The sequence below is a fragment of the Sesamum indicum genome, linkage group LG8, assembly GCF_026168435.1.
Source record: "Sesamum indicum cultivar Baizhima isolate 11 linkage group LG8, ASM2616843v1, whole genome shotgun sequence".
Lineage (NCBI taxonomy): Eukaryota > Viridiplantae > Streptophyta > Magnoliopsida > Lamiales > Pedaliaceae > Sesamum > Sesamum indicum.
The window spans coordinates 26267121-26283522 of record NC_142664.1 but is presented as its reverse complement, the minus strand read 5'-3'; the positions used below and the strand labels follow the sequence as shown (position 1 = coordinate 26283522).

Genomic DNA, 16402 nt, shown 5'->3' with positions numbered 1-16402 from the left:
ATTACCCAAATACAAAACATTCTCTTCTATTCCTTTCTTTCCTTTTCCATTTTTTCCCCCTAATGCAACAAATGAAAAGGCAGGGGTGACGATATCGGTTACAAAATCCTGACAGGCATACAAAGTGCAGGCGCCCCTCCAAGAATCTGGAATTAGTTTATTATTGTAAAAGACCAAGAATCAACCAATCAACAGACATGTTGTTAAACTCACGTTCAACCTTAATTACTAAGGCATATGATACATGCAGGTTTTCACTTTCATTACCCAATAATATTTCAATTCTTTTTTTTTTCAAAGAATACATAGAGATATAACTGTTGGTTCCCAGATTCCCGTCCAAGAAAAAGAATATAATTTATTATTTTGACAAGTGAACGGCGCATAGGTAGTGTACAAGTTATTTATTATTAATTATCAAATGGAGGAACTTAATTAGTGCATTAGGCTGTCTTTGTTTTTTAATAATAATAATTAGTGCATTAATTAAAGTAACAAGTTATTAATAATAAAGTACAAAATACAAATAATAATAGAGTAACGAGAAGAAACCAACCCTCACTCCTAACACATTCCTTCATTTAAAAAGTATTTATTCTATCATAAACGACAATGGAGATTAAACACCGGATCCGAGGCATCTCGCAAGTGCTTTATTGCTTTAAGTGTCACTTGAACCGAAATTCAGAGGTTTAGATTTCATTGTACAACTAACTGCCTCGGGACATTTCTGGTGTGACTCAAACTATAGGAAGGGAACTACCGAAATTCATATAATTATTTAACAATGACAAGGTTAAGATTACATATGTTGAGCTTGCAAGGAATAAATAGCTCAAAAGCAGCTACAGCAGGGCCTTAACTGACAATCGAGCCAAATTTGGTTCTCATGAATTGTTACAAATCTAACACATATCTCGAATAAGAATCTCTGTAATGATCTTGAAATATCACAGGCAGCCCCAAAAACATACTAATAGTTAAATGCCATTGGGTTGCGACAAGCTAACCTGGTCATATGAATGCTAAATTTAGTACAAATAGATAGCAAATAACAGAAAGTGACCCTAACTAAGGCAACCAGATTCTACATTTCTCGTCCTATTTCAGCAGAAGCATGCATAAAAAAGGAAACCATGGATGAAGTAAACATAGCATAGTCTCCGTCATGTCCCCATTTTGGCAACATGATTCATTTCACTATTTTCTCTCTTAATCAAGAAGTCCATGATTCTTTCAGGTTTTTGGTGGTGGTATTATCTGATTTATGATGTCCAAGTTCTCTTTTAATGTAGTGGACAGAAATTTCCTCTCTTATATGGTTGACAAACAGCAAAAACACAGCAATGCTAAAGAAAAGGTACATATAAACTGGCCCCCGCAGTTATTATTTCAGTTTATGAGGGAAAAGAAGAAAGAATGTTCACTTGTATCTAATGCTTGAAGCTTAGTTTAACTTCATTTTGAATACTAAAATTATGTCAATTTGGGAAATGGAGTGTAGAGATTTGAACTTACAGCAGACACAGCTACTAGCCCTTCCATTGGTCTGATCAAAGGATAAATATGTGGTTCCCCTTTTTATTCATGAGTATGGGGGTGTTGACTGCACACACAACTCAGTCTCATCCCCTTCATCATCATCCTCGTCGGCATCCACCCAGTTGCTTGGATGGCGTTGTGAGAAACCATGGCAATTAATGTCTGCACCATCTAAGAGTAGAAGAACAAACCAATAGTTTATTGAGCATTTACCAGAACCAAAAGAAATTATAAGAGAACCTGCATACTGAAACCGACCTTGTGGTTGTCCTGGATTATCTGTTTCAATGGGATGGCAGCTAATTTTGGTTAAGATAATAAGTACTTGAGTAACTGTGGACATCAGAATGTATCACATGATGACATGCTTACATCTTATTTACTACTTCCATTGAAGTCATATTCACTTACGGTGAATGACCCACTTGCTTACATCTGGTTGATATCCACCCCATATCATTAGACTGTGATTAAGACCCCAAAACAATTGCTGATTAGGTAAGTTTGTATATTCTGTGAGTTGAAAACAGAAATATAGAATTTGAAAAATCAACCTTGATAGAAAAGTTAGCCCCAGGTCGAAAAAGTTCAGAAATAATTTGGATTGGTTCCTGGATTACAGTATACCCTATGTTGAAGAGGTTCAGAAACACTCTTTGGATGGTTCCGAGATTGTGACATACACCCTTTTAAGGTCTTTCTTCTTGCAAAGAGGAAACCTTAGATGGGGACACTTTATGGCATGCTCTCCTGGTTTTCTTTATACAACAAACTAGCAGCACAAGATTTATACATCAACCTTCCTTAAAACTAGGATTTGATTATAAGCAATTAATTATCACAGATACAGCATGCTTTCTTCGTTTTACTCCTTTTCTGGAGAATTGCAGAGGTAGGTGTGTCTATCGATACACTACGAGCTTAAATGAGCAGGCATGAGCAATTTATAAATCAGGAAAAAAGTCAAAGCTTCAAGACCATGCAACAAAAGAGAGACATGCAAAAGTTCTTAGTGAAGCTCTTCATACCATAGGTTACCACCAATGGAGCAATTATGCTGAACAACCTTGATAAATAAAAATCTGGTAGCAAATAAAATTTTTAAGGATACTCCTCATGAGAACTGGGCAATCCATCAGCATTGTTACCTATAGAAATATTCATCATACCCATCCTCTGAATCGTCCTCTGCTCATTGATATTTTGGTTTCTTTCCCCAGAGACTTGCCTATCTGCGCCACCATTACCATCTTTTGCTGCACTTCCTACATGTGGATAGTTTTATGAAGGACATGCATGCTTTAAAGTCTGAACATTCTAAGAAATTGGCTGATCTCACCTGAGAGTTCAGACCAAATTCTGGTATGATCCGATGGATGCTCAGAATTAGTTCCTTTTGTCCCCTGCTGTCCTGGGGGTCCAGCAGTGGCTGCTGTTGGAGGTTCAGAAGAATCTCCACCATTGAGTTGTGAGACAAGCATGGTGGCAAGTACAAGGGTGGCATCAAAGTTTGAACAGGATCCGTCATCTAACCCGAATTTTGGTGCCATTAGGATTGGCCTGTCCCTCCAATTGACAAATTATATTTAACAAGAGTGCCATTCTTATTCCACAACCACAAAATAGAATGTCAAACAAGTATATGGTCACTGACTCAGATCATGTGAAAATGAAAAGAACTTAGTTATGTTGGAGAGAGATAAGCCTACACATGCATAAGGTGATTTTTGCAATTTACAGGCAGTGTGAACTGTCAATAAGTCTGTCACTGCTATCTCTTCTTTAGATTATTTTACAACTCAGATGTGAGTTCTAAAACTTTAATATACAGTTCAGCAAATGCATAAAGAGAGCCAAAATTGAGGTCATTCATATTCATCCATCTTGTAGCTATAATTTGGATGTCTTTACTAGACATAAAACAGATGAGATAGAAGGGACTTCATCAAACACAGTTGATCACTGGAAGAAAAAGGTTCTTACTCTCCAGCTTTATCAAAATATAAATGTATATCAACTTCACATCCCTCACAGTACGCAAGAAATGCCTGGAACAAGAGGAAAAATGAATAAATAAGCGTTGCAAATTTTTCTTTGAGTTTTGCAAACTTTGTTCAAGTGTTGCAAATACTTAAACAAAGGCATAATATCAAATGATCTCAATCAGACAAAGGGAATAATAAAAGCTCCACTTTAGAGATTGATTTGACAATAATGGAGGTTGAACAGAAAAGGTATGAGTTTGGAGGTTTATAGCCGACTACAAGCATTTCTTAGAAATGAAACATGTTAATAAGGTTTTAATTTGGTGAAAAAATTCTGCTCAGCTGAGAAACCTAAGTAAAGAAGGATAAATGTCAGTAGATGTTGAATTACCTTCAGCTCCTTCACCCCAAATGTTACATCTACAGGATTACCAGTGTGAGTATATTGCACAAACTCTTCAGTAGGATCTATCCACAGCTGAGTGTGTAGTGATGAATCATTTTCTGAAATCAAGATATTGAAGCTTAACTTTTAGCTGTGAACTGAGCTTGTTGGAGGATAATAATCACACATTTGCGCCGTTTACCTTTGGTTGGGTCTATATAACTTCTAAGTTCAACAGCTTTTCCCCCAATTTGATCAGCAGCATCACAAGGCAAGGCAGATGGTTGAGTTGCAATGATCGTGATCTCTTGAAGAGTTGACTGAAAATTAGCCAGTAACCTGTTAAGATCACGAGGCCTTACTACAAAGCTGCTGGGAAGCTTTCGCCGATCAAGTGATAGATGCTGTATATCAGGTTCAACATTGCAAGTAATCCAATAGGCCTTTCTTACACCTGTCAAAATAGGAGGGTGCTTTGGAAGTACGAAGCATGACAGGGTGTATTGACCTAAATACATGTGTCATATCATCTTATGCCATATACAGACATGGGTTTTTACACCCTTTCTCTTGGTTCTTATATGTTCATTATATGTAGATATGCAAATGTGAAAACCAGTAGATGAGGTACATACTTAAATTGGTGGTGTGTGCAGCAGTAGATGTTACACCCTTTGTGGTGTGAACATATCATCTTCTCTTCTTGTTCTTTTTCTCCCTCACCCCCTCACCCCTCTTCTTTTTCTTTTTTTCGTTTTCATTGTGGGGGAGGGAGGTTCGGGTGCATGCACAAGTTCTGGGTGGGAGGTTCTCTACTTTGAAGAAAATAATATGCAACTCTTGTATACAAATCATAAGTTGTGTTCCTAGCAAACTTTGATAGAGAATTGTGTATCAAAATAACAAATTGGACTTCCTTTTTGGTTCTAGACACATCTAAAGGGATGTTGGACGTGTCAAAGACTGAATGAAAATTTCATGGTCTGTGGAAGGAGCTTTTTGGTTTAACTGTTAGAGAAATTAGTTCATTTATGGTATGGGCTTATTCATATGGCTTTCCGATAAGTCCTTAAAGTTACTGCTAAAGTTTGGTGGGAATGCACTACATTGGCTATCTACACAAGAGATGCAAGAAAAAGATTTCAAACCACTAACAAACCCTTCAACAAACTAGATTTCTAGAGATGTGATCCAAATTCCAAAATAGATTTCTAGAGATGTGATCTCAAAGTCTATTCAAAATTTAACCAACAAAAACATAATAATTTTACAAATTCATCCACATTTACAAGTCCATCAGGGATGGGTTTTCAACTGTAGTACACCATCACAGGCAACATTTCAGGTTTAGTAATTAGTACGAATGTTATGCAATTTCAGCTTGTCTAAGTACAAAAGCACCAAACAAAACATGAATAATGTTGTATTCATTGGATTATCACCATATGATAGAATTAAAAATTGATGAATGAGGAGTCAGGTCAGCATATTACAGTCATGCCAGAGGATAAATTACATCAGGTAATTTCCTGTGTCTAACTAGTGGTGAAAAAGCTTATAGCAGAAACTCAGTTAAACATGCTAGCAACTTGATAAATGTCTAATCTGCTCATTTTGTTTAGTGTTTATCCACTTGAATATATAGGTTTAAGGATATCCATGCAGCCGTACACCTCTCCACAAAAAATTCCTTAAAAATTAGCAGATACAAAATTCAATATGATTTACAAATTTCTCTTATAAAGTTAATTTTCCAGTAAAGAATATCAGGTGGCTAGGAAAGGATGGAAGATGAAGCAGAAGAATCTCGTACCATTAAAACAGTCCAAAGTCCACTGCACCTTCGATGCATCAGAATCAGCCAACAACACGCTTAAACGATCTATGCTAGCAATTGGGGTTCTCAGAACAGAACAGATGGCCTGAGTGAAAAACATCTTTTCCAGTCCACATAATACGTATTTCATGAATGATAGAATAATTACTGAAAAAAGGTATACCTTCAAAAGGACGCTGCATTGCACCTGGGCACTTGAAACTGAATATACATCAAAGAAATCTGGCTTGAACATTATGGATTGATAGGCAGACCTGGAAGAATTAAGAGTATATAGAGAGAGCTGCCATCCAAAAAAAGAAGCAAATATGAACAAGATAGAAAACAAACATTCTGGCCACTCCAACAATTTCATAATGCAGTTAAATTAATCAGATAAAAACCACATTAATACCAGTCATGTATATTGCTTATGCATCAAATTACAAATCACCAGATTGTTTTTCATGCAAAGGCCAGAAAAACAGGACCACTCTCCACAAATTAGCTTACCTTCTGAAATGTTGTAAAAACGCTCTACTTTACTTTAGTATCTCAAAACCATGATAGTATGGTTGGATCCACAGAATCAGTCTCATGGAGTTGAAGTTAATAAAAGATCAGCTCAAATTTGAACGTTCACCCAGTATTCATCCTGGCAAACCAAAACCCTTGGAACACTAATTGTTATAGGTACACTAATTAGGCCAATTAGAAACCTCATACAAAAAGCGGCTATAGCTAGTCAGTCGGGAATTTATCATTTGCAATAGGTTGAGGCATTCCCTAACAAGAAATTTCGCGATGATAAATTATTGAAACATCAGCTGATAATTACTTGAATAATGATGATTATAAAAAAATGAGAACAAGCAAAGAGCAGGAACCAGAGAAGGAGTGGCCTGGAAAACGAGCTCGTTGCCGATCCTGGCGAGGCAGGTGATGGAGCGAGCGAAGGTTTTGAGTGCATTCCCGCTCAGACTAAACTCCATCTTTCTTCCTGTTCCCACTCTTCAACGGTAAGTAGAAGCTCCGGCAGTAGGCGATGTGAGTGTTGTGGTAAATGGCGGGAAGAGGGGAAACATGTGAGTATGGAAAAGGACTATGGATCCATGACCCGTTTCGGCGAAGCGGATATGGTTACACACACGCGCACACATTATATATTTATAGGGTAAAATGTATTTTACCACCTTTTATTTTAAGGAATGTTTAAAATAACCCATTTAAAAATTATAAACACTAAAATATCTTCCTATAATGCTACAAATATAGCAAACAGTCCCCTTTGGCCCTGGAGGTGCATTGCACGCACCATCTTTCTTTCTTTTTTTTTTTTATTATTTTAGATGATATTTTTATTCTTATCTTTTTGTTGTCAAATCGCATATGATAAAAATGAATGGTTCATACGTTATCAATATTATTTAAATTTATAAATATATTTTAAAATGATGTATATTTATATATATCTTTAGTATATATATATAGAGAGAGAGAGAGGGTGAGGAGCAATGACCGACGCCAGAAAAAGGCTAGAGGGGAGGGGAGGGGAGGGGACAAGGGGGCGCTCGAAGGACCAGACAAAGAGGAGTAGATCGGAAGGAAGGAGGAGACAAACGGCGGGGCGCGAGCAAGGCGGGGAGGAGGTGGACAACGATGGCGGGTGTCGGTTGTTATTAGGAGGACGACAACCACAAAGGACAATAGTGGCAATTTGAGGGGGCAATGACGAGGAGGCAGAGGTGGGTGGGGTGGGGTGGGAGGGAGGTGTAGGTGGAGAAGATGATGTATTTTTTAAATATTTTATTTATATTTAATAAATAAAAATATGATAAATATTTATATATTAAATTTGAATTGTTACCCTAAACCCTAGACGTGATCAAAAGAAAAGGCAACACTAAAGCAAATCGGACTAGAAAGAAGGTCGATCAAGCACATATCCAATTACCATATTCCATCAATTGTTTCAGTACATTTTATTATTTTAAGAGGAAAGATAATTATGCCCGTATATTAAGATATCAATTAAGAATTTAACATATTGATCGATAACAATAACTTATAAAAGAGACAATGAGATAATAAATTCGGACATACAAATCAAATTAATATCTACAAATTTGATAAAAAGTGAATTTGTGACCTTGTAATTATAAGTCTTGAGATTTCAATCTTAATTAATAGCTCAAGACTTCATCAATAGCATTCATCTTTGTGACAATCCTAATTGGGAGACTATAAATTATAGTCTCATCTCTTCATGAAAATTTTCTATAGTACAAGGAAGTCTATTTATGTGAATTTAAGAATTATTTTTGTGTGACTTGAAGAATCTTGGACCATGATCTTATTTAATGAATTAATCCTAAACACAATATGCTTGACCTTATAAATTAATAACCCTATCCTCTTTCGAGATTCATATTAAGGTAAATTTAATACAAAGTTATAAGACGGTATAAAATGGTTGAACGTAATTTTAAGGGTAAATTACGTTAACATCCCTTATATTAGATCTAATTACATAAACATTATATGTTATTCGTAAAACTATGAATATATTCCTTGAGGGATGTTACTGTAATGTACCTCAGGTGGTGTTTGTATAAAATTTTGAACATTGAATTAGGATTGTACTTGTAATTACGAGTGCAACCTCAACATGTAAATTTTATAAGACATGGGGTACTTGTATAATTAAATCTAACTTAAAGGAGTGTTCATATAAACTACTATAATTTTAATTCTATAGGATTGTGTAGTTAATTTCATAAGGTGACACATTATGGCAAAATTTTGATACTTTGTAAGAAAGGATCCATATGAAGTGAATCATACCTATAAATAGCCCTTTCTTTGCATGGTCTCAAACACCCTCATGTTCATTGTTCTTACTTACTCCAATCTCACATACTCTCATGTTTGTTGGATTTTTCCTATTATTTTTACAGCGATGAGTTCTTCGCGGTGCAACAACACAATAAGTAAAGGAAAGGGACGTCGGAAGGTGAATATGGTAAAGATAGAAAACGAAACTAATCTTCAAGTCACTTTTTCTAAGCGGCGTGCTGGCCTGTTTAAAAAGGCTAGTGAACTCAGCACTCTGTGTGGGGCTGAAACTGCTTTGCTTGTTTTCTCTCCTGGAAACAAAGCCCACTCCTTTGGGCACCCCAACGTGGAGGCAATTTTTAAGAGGTTTCTCGACCAAAATATTTCACCAGTAAGTGATGCTGAGAAATTACTCGGGGCACATCATAAAGCAAATATAAGCCAACGCATAGTGGAACTCAATCAAATAGAGAATCGATTGGAACTTGAACAAAAGTGTGCAATCGAACTAGACCAAGTGAGGAAGGATGGCCAAAGCCAACAATGGTATCCGCCTACCATTAACAAGCTTGATTATCGACAACTTGACCGATTGAAGGCAGCCTTATTACATTTCAACCAAAAGCTCGAAACTAAAGTTGAAAACGCTACACGTTCCATGACTTTATGCACTCCCAAGGCTACCCTCAATCTGGGAACTATGCATAAAAGCAGTGGCCGGTCGGTTCTTGGTGTACGAATTGATGATGGAGCCGGTAGCCCTAACGCGCAAGTTCAAGCAGCTTCCAACACAAGTAGCCCAAACGTGCAAGTTTGTGACGATCCCGTAGCTGATAGATCTAATGCCATCACTCAACATGAACTAATGTTGGGCAAGTCTTGTTTTACGATCCCATACTCTTCTAAGACGAATGGCTACAGTGTCAATCCTGATGAGTATCACGAGTAATTTCTAGGAATATGGTTGTGCATGGCTCCATTTGCTTTTAGAAAATCCAAGAACTAGGAGCAATTTTCATTACATGTCCCCATGTCCGATCGAGCTCGATAGTGCCTAGGAACATAGGGATTCCTAAATAGATTTGATTTACCTTGGTTTATGGTGGATGTCTTTGTTCGTTTTGCTCTTGCTCTAGCTCGTCTTTTGTGCAGTAACATATTTGGATTTGATTTCCTAGAGTGTTGTGAATCACTTTTCCTTATATGTTTTGGCATGGCTTTATTGCAATTTATTTATAGTTATTCACATTTTGGTCCTTTAAAAAGTGAAACTCGTGATTTATTCTATTATTTTTATAAAATTAGTAATTTGAGGACACATTTTGTCATAAATTTATAACTATTTGAAAAACCACAAGTGCAAATCGCACATGTCCTCATTCCTCAATTTTGAGCTAGCACATGATTTGCACGTACAAATTTCCAATAAATTTAGAAGTTTATGACAAAATGTCCTCAAATCACAAAATTTACAAAATAATTGACGCTAGTTAATTATTCCATTTCATAAAGAACTAAAACGTCAAACACCTATAACTACATAACCAAAATCGAAATAAATCCCAATCAAATCATTGGAAATGTCTAACGATTTTATCTTTATGGAAAAATATTTAAACTTGTTGGTTTATTTGGGAATCCACTTTATTGTTGATTTTCTCTTCATGCGTTAATATATTATGAATATTGCTAGTCAAAAAAGTTCAGGGATTGTTTTGAAAATACATACCAGTTTATGGTTCAATCCTGAATTATGGTTTAAAGTAAATACTATGTTAGTTATATCCATTATTACGTAAAATTGGACCACTTAATATAATTATTTTTAACTCAATTCCAATCCATATCCCAAATATCACACATAAATCCAATCTTCTTAAATAAACATAGCTTAATTAAGAGAAGTGGGAGAGTAATGACGTGGGTAAACAACATAAGGAATTGACTATTTTGCCCTTTCAGAATCATTAAATAACAATCAAGACAAGGATTTACTCATTTTCTACCAACCCGACAACCTGAAATAGCAACTTTATGTGCTACCACCATGGGAGAGCCCCTAGCGGACACATGGTTACTTATAATCTCTGACAATTGATCTCTATAAAAAAAATAGTTAATTTCATCATACAAAGTATGCATTTATGATATTGAGATCTAGCTCTACGAATCCATTTATTGTCCTAAGCGAACGCTGACTTAAGATGAGAATTTTAGTTAAGGATTATCTCAACGAGTCTAACAAATTATGTCGTAGGTCAACCCATCATCCAAAATTGAGGATCTATACCCCATCCTCATCGACCATTTGACGTGGATTGTAAATCCTACTTTCAGCATACTTGGTTGCCAGAAAACATTCCATAAGGACTGTTGGCGATACTTCGACTCGATAAAGCATAGGTTCCTAATTTTAGATTATAGTTCACTTACCTTTAGTGGACTAGCTCGAAAAAATTGTGATAGAAACTAAATAGATAGAAATTGCTTAAACACAGACAAAAACTATGTAGAATTGTAAAGGGGATAAGTACTCCTCATTTATTGTGTCTAGACTGTAAATTGACTATTTTTTAGATATTAGTAAACGGATAGGTATTCATGCCAAACCTAGAGCATAGACGATTTCATTAAAAAAGAAAAAGAAAAATGGCGAAGTATTTATATCCCGGTACTTCGAGAAATGTATTAAATCAATGATAGAATTATACTTTAATAAATAAATGATAAAATATAATGATAAATTAGTACAAAATTTTATTTTTCTATTAAGCCCTCGTAAAATAAAATAAACATTATGTTAATATATACTAATCTCCTTATATATCAAAATAAAGGGGTTAAATGTATTGCGTCCTTTCATTGTATCACATCTTTTTTGCTTAAGCAATATAAAGTTAGCCTTTGTTTTTTGTCAAAAGAAAAAAGAAAACAACTAAATATAAGTGTAAGTACCCCAATAAAAAAGACACCAGTTTCCACTTCCGATTCGCCATCTTCTTGGGTCTTGGCCTTTTCCTCCTTTCTTTAAAGCCCCTTCTCCATCATTTCTCCCACTGCTTTACCAAACTCCAAATTCTCTCTCTTTCTATCTACTCTCTCACACACGCACACATTCATGGCTGAAACAGCAGATGAACCTGAACCCGTCAAGGTAAGTTCCCCTCTTAACAAAGAAATAATTGCTTTTTCTCTCTATAATTTCCTACAAGACATTGACCTCTTTCCTTGGACTCCCTCCAGACCTGTGTCCTGAAAGCTTCTATCCATTGTGAGGGCTGCAAGAGAAAAGTCAAGAAAATTCTCAACCAAGTTCAAGGTTCGCGATTCTCAACGCCACACCAATTTCGCTCACTCCTCTCTGTTTATCAACACTTGCATGAAACAAATTCCCCCATGTCCCTTCAATTTTATACCTATTACTGGGTTTAATTCTGTTCGTATTGCTGCAGGCGTGGAGTTTGTAGACGTTGATACCAAGCAACAAAAAGTTACAGTGAGCGGCAGCGTCGACGCCGATACTTTGATCAAGAAACTGGTCAAGGCTGGCAAGAAAGCCGAGTTATGGCCGCAAAAGCCTGAGAAAGTTCCAGGGAGTGAGAGATTCAAAGAGAAAGAGAATCATCAAACACAGCGAAAAATGGATAATCAAGAAGCGATTCCCACTGCAGAGATTGCTGCTAAAGAACCCGACCCAGCAACAAAAGACCAACTGCCTGCTAAAAAGAGTGAAGGAAGTGCTAAAGCGGCTGATGACGGCGGCGCAGCCAAAAGCAATGAAGAAACTGGCGGTGGTAGTGGTGGCGGCGCAGCCTCTAAAGTGGTCAAGGATGCTTCGGAGAAGACCGGCTCTGCCGTTCAGGAAACAAAAGCAGAGGAGAAGAAGACTGAGGAGGGTTGCTCAGCCGGCGGAGAGCCACCGCAGGCCGGGGAGAAAAAGGAGGTGGTCGAGAAAAGCAACGGTGGCACGTCTGGTAAAAAGAAAAAGAAAAGAGGGCAAAGTGGGAGTGCGCCATCGAGTGCTGCAGGATTAGAGAATCAGGAACCCGGTCCACCACCTCCAACCAACCATGGTCCTCCACGTCATCACCACTATCCACCACCTCCACATCAATACTACTACGCCCCACCACCACAACCCGTACCCGTCGTGAGCTACAATACGGCGTATCCTTCGAGCAGCTATACGGCGTCGTATTATGCTGCACCACCACCACCGTATTCCTACGCTTACATGCACCCTGGACCCGACTCCCAGCCACCTCCCCCCGATCTCGACTCGCATCCACGGCAACCGCTGGATTCCTTCGAAATATTCAGCGATGAAAATCCAAATGGGTGCTTTATCATGTGATAGTCATACAGGATAAATTCCCCGTATACTTTGCTTATACATCTTGTATAAGTTAAAAAAAAAAAAAAAAAAAGGGAGAAACTTTTTGTAATGTATGTAGAAGAGTTGCACTACTTTTTCCTTGTTATTTTCCTCTTAATTTGAAATAGTTTGTCTTTTTTATGATTAACTTGAAATAGTTTGCTTTTGTTCTTAATGCCACCTCCTTTTTTCTTTTTTCTTTTTTTTTAATTTAATTTAAATCAACGAATATATTTAAATAAAATAAATAAAAATTACTGTAAAAGTGGATGTATACATATGGTTGTGATAATCAAATTCACAATATTTTAATTATGAAATTTCAACCCTAAAGTGGCAACCAATATTATGTCACTATTATTTTACAGAAATTACGCGTACACTTATTAAAATTCTTATTTTTTTAAATAATATTTAATTTGAAAATTTTGAAAGTTTATAAGACGACGTAAGTAATTATTATTTGGTAGTATTGTCCATTAATTCAAACTATCACACACCTGGAAATAAAAGATAAAATTAGTTGTATATCAAATTTATTGTTTTTAATTTTATTTTTTAAAAACGTCTAATAATAAAATTAAAAAAAATTAAATACACTCTGCATTTCTTGAACTATGACCACTGTTCGTATGTAATATTTTGATTTAAAATAATAATTTGACATAACTAATTCTCGATTGCTATTATATATTACACATAACAATATGTATAACACAACAAAAACAAAATTAATATTTTAATCAACCCAAAATATGATGAGATAGGTAGGTAAGTAATTTACCATCACATGTTTCTTTATTTATACAAATTATATTATATTAAAAAAATCTAAGATATTACAATAAAGTAAGTGAGCAAGAACAAGGAAAAGAAGGCCAACACTTTGAATTAATTTTTTGTTAATTATTGCAATTGGAATATGTGTTTTTTTTTTTAAATGAATTAATGCTTTGTTGTAAAGGTTTGGTCTGTGTGCTGGCGCATTAGACTCCCCAACACTTATTCCGTCTGATGTGTAAAGACTGTTTGATTGTGAAATAAATCAGAGAGGACGAAGCCTCTGATGCATGACACCTGGCGTTTTCCCTTTGGTGTGCTCTTTTGGTAAAGCCAATCGCTTTTCATCAAAAGTTGCAAACCTTAGGGTTTAGGGTTTTGACTATTTTTTCTGTCTTTTCCTTTCTGTTCTATTACCTACCCTTAAATTATAAAATAAATAAATCTGAATTTATTAATAGGAAAGTGCTACAGTTAGTATTTGATTTGATTCCAAATGAGTTGGGATTTCCTCATTCTCTCTATTAGAATAAATCCCTAATGATTGGACTATATTTTTGTTGCAGTATCTACCACAAAAAAAAAAAAAAAAATATTCCCTATATTATAAATCACATTATTTAAAAAATTATGTCAAATTTATATCATCTATCATAATTAAATAAAATTAATGCAAAAAACTAAGTTTCGACAACGAGTAATCTACATTTGTCATAATTTTTAGCTGTAGTTAATATTTTGACCCCACTTACAGACATGTCTATAAATGGAATCATGTGAATGTGGTCCAACAATCTAGCAGTAGCAGTGACCTAAGGTTTACAGGAGCAAGATGATCCTTACAAAGTGGTTGAGTCAGTTTCTATGCTACATAGATTAGATATTCTTCTTGGACAACATCATTATTGAGTGACTAAGTATGGTTGAGGGTAATTTAGTCAATGTGCATTCATAATTTTTTTTTTTTGGGTCAAATATAAAAAAATAAAGATAGAATCAATGATTATCAAAATTGAGAAAATAAATTAATCTAGCTATGTATGTATAAAAAAATATTGAGGGTGGTTGATTAAGGAAAAAGATATTGTTATGAATAAATAAATATGTTTAGATATATTTTTATAATAAATATTTTGACGATCAAGTTAGGTAATTATTTTAGATCGAGGTCTCGTCTTTAGTAAATAGTATATACTTGTGATCGAGACACAGTCCGTATGTGTGCATAATAAAAATTATTTTATTAAATAAAATGGAAGAAAAGTTAAATTAGTAACTGACTAAAATTGATAAGATGGACTGAATTTGAATTTACATGTATAAAAAATAATTGATATAACTAATTAATTAATTAAAAGAGAATCATTCTTTGTGAAACAAAAAGTATAAGTAAGGCTAGTTTAGTCAATTAAGGCTTAATTATTTTATTATTATAAAAAATTATATAAATATAACTTATTTATAATATACAATAAAAATAACTCGACATTAAAAATATATTTTTTTTAAAAAGGGCATGTCGTGGATCCAATCCACGACATGAATTCAATTCATGAATGCAATACTTTTATTTTTTATAAATTATTTATATTTAATTAATTTTTAACAACATATTAAAATTTTAAAAATTATAATATTAAAATTGTATTAATTTTAAAAATATAATGAACTATACAAATGTAAAAGTATGTATTTTTTTATACAATTCTAAAAAGATACACTATTACAATTTGGTATAAAGAAATATATAGTATTTCTTTAGAATTGTATAAAAGAATATACACTATTATATTGTATAATTCATTGTATTTTTTAAATTAATACAATTTTAATATTATAATTTTTTGAATTTTAATTTATTGTTAAAAATTAACAGAACGACTGAGCCACGTTTTGGGAAGAGAACAGGAGAAGGAGCTTTTAAAGAGCGTCGGTGAAGGTTGATGTGACTTAAATTTTGGGTCTTAATACAATTTATATTGTTGATAAGCAATAGCGTGTTTTTTTTAGAATTGTGTAAAAAAATATACACTATTACATTTGTATAATTCATTATATTTTTAAAATTAATACAAATTTAACATAATAGTTTTTGGATTTTAAAATATTGTTAAAAATTAATTAAATATAATCAATTTATAAAAAAATAAATAAAAAATAAAAATGTTGCATTCATGAATTGAATTTGTGTCGTGGATGGGATCCATGCGAGCAAGTCGTGTATCCAATCCACGACATGCTCCTTTTTTTTTAAAAAAAAATATATTTTTAATAATGTAAAAGTGGGAGTAAGGTTGAATCCACAAAAAATAATTCCTACGAATACTTTTCTGGAAGTGGGAGTAATGTCGAATCCACAGGAATTGATTTTAAATTAATTCATTCAAAAAAATAAAAATAAAAATAAAGATAATTGGGGGGTTTATGATTGTGAATAAGAATAAAAAATAAAAACTAATAAAATTAGAAGAGATAAATATAAAAGAAAAGTATTCCAGTTAAAGACATGATCCTGCTTAATTCTACGGTTGATCATAGATGCAAAGATAACAATTATTCATGATAGATAAATTGGTACTGACCATTGGTACGACCTAACGATCTCACATTTCCTTATCTTGTGGATAGTCAATGAATGTCCATTGACTAAATCCCTAATCAGTAAACAACCTTGGGAACGTTCT

At 34.4% G+C, this 16402-nt stretch overlaps 2 protein-coding genes across 8 annotated transcripts; one reads left to right on the top strand and one right to left on the bottom strand.

Annotated features, from left to right (window-relative positions):
* Positions 1-750: 750 nt before the first annotated feature.
* Positions 751-6943, bottom strand: RAD9 (cell cycle checkpoint control protein family). 7 transcript variants are annotated; one of them, XM_011089119.3, is made up of 11 exons: positions 6616-6943; positions 5913-6032; positions 5726-5834; positions 4115-4366; positions 3919-4031; positions 3526-3590; positions 2882-3108; positions 2654-2807; positions 1801-1841; positions 1519-1704; positions 751-1010 (listed from the first exon to the last, which is right to left on the bottom strand). In XM_011089119.3, the coding sequence occupies exons 1-10, from the start codon at positions 6718-6720 to the stop codon at positions 1586-1588; spliced, it is 1305 nt and encodes a 434-aa protein (XP_011087421.1). In that variant the 5' UTR covers positions 6721-6943; the 3' UTR covers positions 751-1010; positions 1519-1585. The 7 variants fall into 7 exon arrangements, with proteins under 7 accessions (XP_011087421.1, XP_088740044.1, XP_088740045.1 ...); XM_088883918.1 differs by having other exon boundaries at positions 1519-1713; positions 2654-2798; positions 6616-6942; XM_088883919.1 differs by having other exon boundaries at positions 2882-3102; positions 6616-6936.
* Positions 6944-11567: 4624 nt separating this feature from the next.
* Positions 11568-13093, top strand: LOC105168914 (Heavy metal transport/detoxification superfamily protein). The gene is made up of 3 exons (XM_011089115.3): positions 11568-11717; positions 11807-11882; positions 12016-13093. Exons 1-3 carry the CDS (start codon positions 11682-11684, stop codon positions 12915-12917), a joined length of 1014 nt encoding a protein of 337 aa, XP_011087417.1. The 5' UTR covers positions 11568-11681; the 3' UTR covers positions 12918-13093.
* Positions 13094-16402: the final 3309 nt, after the last annotated feature.

What these genes read in the sequence shown, in the direction of transcription:
- RAD9 (XM_011089117.3), bottom strand. Translation starts at nt 6,720, where the DNA reads ATGGAGTTTAGTCTGAGCGGGAATGCACTCAAAACCTTCGCTCGCTCC. An exon ending in TCCAGGCCACTCCTTCTCTG is followed by an intron (nt 6,033 to 6,615) that starts GTTCCTGCTCTT and finishes TTTGGATGGCAG; the next exon opens with CTCTCTCTATATACTCTTAA. An exon ending in TTGGGGTGAAGGAGCTGAAG is followed by an intron (nt 3,591 to 3,918) that starts GTAATTCAACAT and finishes CTCTTGTTCCAG; the next exon opens with GCATTTCTTGCGTACTGTGA.
- LOC105168914 (XM_011089115.3), top strand. Translation starts at nt 11,682, where the DNA reads ATGGCTGAAACAGCAGATGAACCTGAACCCGTCAAG. An exon ending in ATGAACCTGAACCCGTCAAG is followed by an intron (nt 11,718 to 11,806) that starts GTAAGTTCCCCT and finishes GACTCCCTCCAG; the next exon opens with ACCTGTGTCCTGAAAGCTTC. An exon ending in AATTCTCAACCAAGTTCAAG is followed by an intron (nt 11,883 to 12,015) that starts GTTCGCGATTCT and finishes GTATTGCTGCAG; the next exon opens with GCGTGGAGTTTGTAGACGTT.